The sequence below is a fragment of the Theobroma cacao genome, chromosome 7, assembly GCF_000208745.1.
Source record: "Theobroma cacao cultivar B97-61/B2 chromosome 7, Criollo_cocoa_genome_V2, whole genome shotgun sequence".
Classification (NCBI taxonomy): Eukaryota; Viridiplantae; Streptophyta; class Magnoliopsida; order Malvales; family Malvaceae; genus Theobroma; species Theobroma cacao.
In genome coordinates this window covers 1,704,134-1,707,852 of record NC_030856.1, presented here as the reverse complement: position 1 = coordinate 1,707,852, position 3,719 = coordinate 1,704,134, and the positions used below count along the sequence as shown (strand labels likewise).

Here is a 3,719-nt window from a genome sequence, read left to right as displayed (position 1 = left end):
AGAAAAGAAGATATTATTATAAAATTTCATATGTAACAAGTAATCTTATTAAAATATTATTAATTGTACTCGAGCATTTGATTTATTGATTAATAAATGATATCTTTGCTTAAAAGTAAAGTTCAATTCTCTTTCTTCCAATTTAAAAAAAAATTACTAATTTATCGACACGAGTCTTTACTATGTTGGAACACGATTTTAGACTTCAACCGATATTTACATAATCATACCTTCAATGAAATGAAAACTTGACTTTAAAAAAATATATTGCTAATTCATATTTTTGTAGCTGACTAATGATTAATATTAGTAATTCAAATATTAAATCACATATATTTAATGCAAAAAAAAAAATTCTTGTCGGCCTTTGCATGAAACGAGATACATGCAGAAACATAAAACCTTCTACCACTTTCCTAAAAGAGAAGGTAAAAAAAAAGGTTACAAACTTACGTTCTTCTTTTCTTTTTTTCTTAAGTATTGTTGTCTCCTGTGTTTCTTGAAGTTGGGCTATTGTTATTACCACTGTTGTCTCGATGAGGATTGCCGATGATGGAAGTAATGGCTGCAACTAGAGCTGCAGTGAAGTTGGGATCGGCAGTGATGGCAGCGGTGGCGGCATTTACTGTATCAGCCATGGGATGTGGTGGCTGCATCTGATTTTGAGCTAAATGGGGATGATGTTCGATTCCTTGAGAGCTGAAAAGACCCAAAAGTTTTGATTGGTTGTAAATGGGGTGGCCAAGCAGGTGAGGAATGTTTGGGGAAGGGGCAAGAAGCTGGCTCGTTGGTCTTTGATTAGGGTTGTAAGTCAGGTCCAATGTAACAGTAGGAAATGGAGCTGAAGCTGAAAGGGTGACCGAATTCGGTGAGCAAGGAAGCATTATGCCTTTGGGAAGGATAGTCGATGAGTTCATCATCCCATCTGCGCTGGGCATTGATCCGGAAAGTAGCATCGATGCTGCTGCTGATGTTGTTGATGCCATTGCCATGGCAGCTGGAGGGAGTGGATGGTTATGGTTGCCTTCATAAGTTGTATTAAGGATGGTTCGATCATCTGCACACCTTTGCACCTGTTGAATTCGATTAAAAACAAGGTTCCTTTAGTCACCAGAAACCTCAAGATCGTCGAAAAAAACAAAAAATATGAAGAAAGAGGATTTGTAGTTATGTACTTGTTTGCGAACTGGACAACCTGTTGCCATGGTGCAACGGTAGTAAGCTCGAGGGCAAGGGTTTCCTTTTGCCATCTTCTGCCCATATTTTCTCCATTGACATCCATCAGAAATCTGCACCCACACACAGCTTTGAATCAGACTGATTCCGATAAACAAGCAGCCTCCTATAATTGAATACTAGAATTGATGATCCCTAGAAACCTGATTTTGGTGACTTTTTTGCCATAGAAAAGAACTAAAAGGCTATACTTTATGACAAGGCTATGCACATAGAGTCCGTTATTATCAGAAGCCTAAATTAAGTAACTTTCTGCAACCGAAGAGAAGTAGTAAAAGAAAAGGTAAAGTAAAGATCTTGAAATGGTATAAGTTTACAACTTTTCCGACTGACTTTCTTAATATCTTACTTCAACAAAAGTAGGCGGTGTGCCAACCTAAAATTGTGTGCTCACAGGCATGTTTTCTTGCACGTGGGGCAGTTCAAGCAGTTTGTTTTTTCTTTTTCTTTCTTTCTTTTAGTATGTTACTCGTTAGAAGTAATTATCAAACAGGATTCTCTTTTCTAATCTAAAAACTTACCATTGAAGCTTCAGATCGAGCTCGAACTGAGACACGAGCTTTTCTAATCATGGCCATGGTCTCTTGTGCTAGTTCAACATCCCTTGAGGTATTGAACTTGGGAACTTTGTTTTGTAACCATCCTGGATGAGGTCGGCCTTCGGGGGTTTCTTCTCTCTGATTCCGTCCAGGGTCCATTAAATCTTTCCTGCTGATGGGATCAATTGGGACTGTTTCACAATTTCTACTACTGTTCGTTTTCCTTCTCTCCATAGACTCAACAATGGTGTTCCCTGGCGATCCTGAAAACTCCTGGACTCTACCATCTGAAGAAGATTCTGAAAGCTCATCTTTTTCAACCTTTGCAGATTGACCCAGATCTATAAATTGTCTTGCAACAATAACTTCTCCATGCCTTTTCTCTTCTGTGGTTCTATTCATCTACGCAGATTAAAGAACCACATACAATCTATCAGTTACTAGTGAGTGTAAGAACTATCAAAACTAGATAGAACTCAGGTTGTTTATGGTGTAATTCTGCTGCAGTTTTACCTCAGAAGCTTCTGAACTTTCATCTCTTCGATTTTGTTGTCGTTGCATCAGTGAAACAAGATGCATCTGTAAAGCATAATAGTTGCTGTTCACCTGATTAAGAGTAACTTTCAAACGTTGATTCTCTTCGTTTATTCGTTCCAATTCAGCTCGGACATCTGCTAACTGCACCATGAAAAGTTTTACAAAGTTTAGCATCCGAAAACTTCACAAGTCCGGCTATATATATGTTGTCAAGTCTCCTACCTGATTTACTCTTTCTTTATCTTTGAGATTCTGCGATGTTCTGTCACCAGGAACTGATTTCTCACTTACAATATTAGTTGTCAAGAGATTCAAACCAGTCTAAAAATAGGCAAAGAAAAGCTTTAAGTAAATACCCAACAGGCAGGCTAATGAAAAAAATGAGTTTGGTATGACAAATTCCCCTTACATTTACATCAGCTGCTGCTGGTTCATCATTCTCCTGCACCAATCCCTGACGTTCACTCTCCATCTTCACATCAGCCTTTGGTTCTTCTTTCGAAGAAGATCTACCACCGGAGCCGAAAAAGTCCATCTCGTTGACTACTCGTTTCATCCCATCAGACGATTCAACATGTTGATCATCTTGTTCCATATCGAAAGCTGCCTGTTTCCTGGCTGCAGGATCAGGTTTACAAGAACTTCTGAAAGGACCGACACCGAAAAGGGATGGCTTGGGGTTGAAGACACTAATTGCAGCATCAACAGTATGATCAAAGGAGAGTCGTCTTGCTCCCGTTCCTCCTTCGTCCATACAGAAATGGGGAGAGAAGAAGTGGTGGAGAAGGGATAAAGAGCTAGTATAGAGAGGGTTTCTTTCAAGTCTTTTTTGTAAAAGGGTAGGGGTGCAATGGACTCGGCATTTAAAAAGGGGTTTGGACTGAGACCAAAATGTGAAAGGAGTGATCTATCTCTCTCTCTCTCTCCCCCCTCCCCCCCTGAGGTGTAAAGAACTATTTTCAAAGAGAGAGAGAGAGAGAGAAAGTGAGGTACGTAAGATGGTGCGTCAAGGGATACACATGGCTCAAGTTGATGATGGCTCTCTTAGTTGTGAGAGAGACATTAGGAGAAGAGTCTTCAACAAAGTTGTGAAATAGAAATAGAAATAGAAATAGAGTCTTGAAGAAGTTAAGAGAGAGAGAGATTTGGGCAAAGACTTGCACAAAAGGCCCTAGGGAGAGGTCCTTTTACCCTAGTTTAAGAATCATGGAATATGTGCCCACATGACTATTTTCAAGATTAGATTTACGAATTAGGTTCATATTAGGTTTGAGTTTTTGATTTAATAATTAATGAATGATATTTTTTTGTAATAGAAAAAAGTTAAATTTATAAATTTATATATAATTAGGTTATGTTCGGATTTTTTCCTTTCTTTATTTAAGAAAAAAATATTGATATAAATAA

At 38.3% G+C, this 3,719-nt stretch overlaps 1 protein-coding gene across 1 annotated transcript; it reads right to left on the bottom strand.

Moving 5' to 3' along the window:
* LOC18593465 (probable WRKY transcription factor 31) lies at nucleotides 266–3,231 on the bottom strand. Its single transcript, XM_007020704.2, has 6 exons — nucleotides 2,722–3,231; nucleotides 2,535–2,633; nucleotides 2,289–2,453; nucleotides 1,758–2,177; nucleotides 1,176–1,289; nucleotides 266–1,073 (listed from the first exon to the last, which is right to left on the bottom strand). Exons 1-6 carry the CDS (start codon nucleotides 3,064–3,066, stop codon nucleotides 474–476), a joined length of 1,743 nt encoding a protein of 580 aa, XP_007020766.2. The 5' UTR covers nucleotides 3,067–3,231; the 3' UTR covers nucleotides 266–473.

Excerpts from the sequence above, each read along its gene's own strand:
- LOC18593465 (XM_007020704.2), bottom strand. The coding sequence starts at position 3,066 with ATGGACGAAGGAGGAACGGGAGCAAGACGACTCTCCTTTGATCATACT. Across the intron at positions 1,290-1,757 it reads CTCGATCTGAAGCTTCAATG|ATTTCTGATGGATGTCAATG; the intron begins GTAAGTTTTTAG and ends GTGTGGGTGCAG. Across the intron at positions 1,074-1,175 it reads GTTGTCCAGTTCGCAAACAA|GTGCAAAGGTGTGCAGATGA; the intron begins GTACATAACTAC and ends CGAATTCAACAG.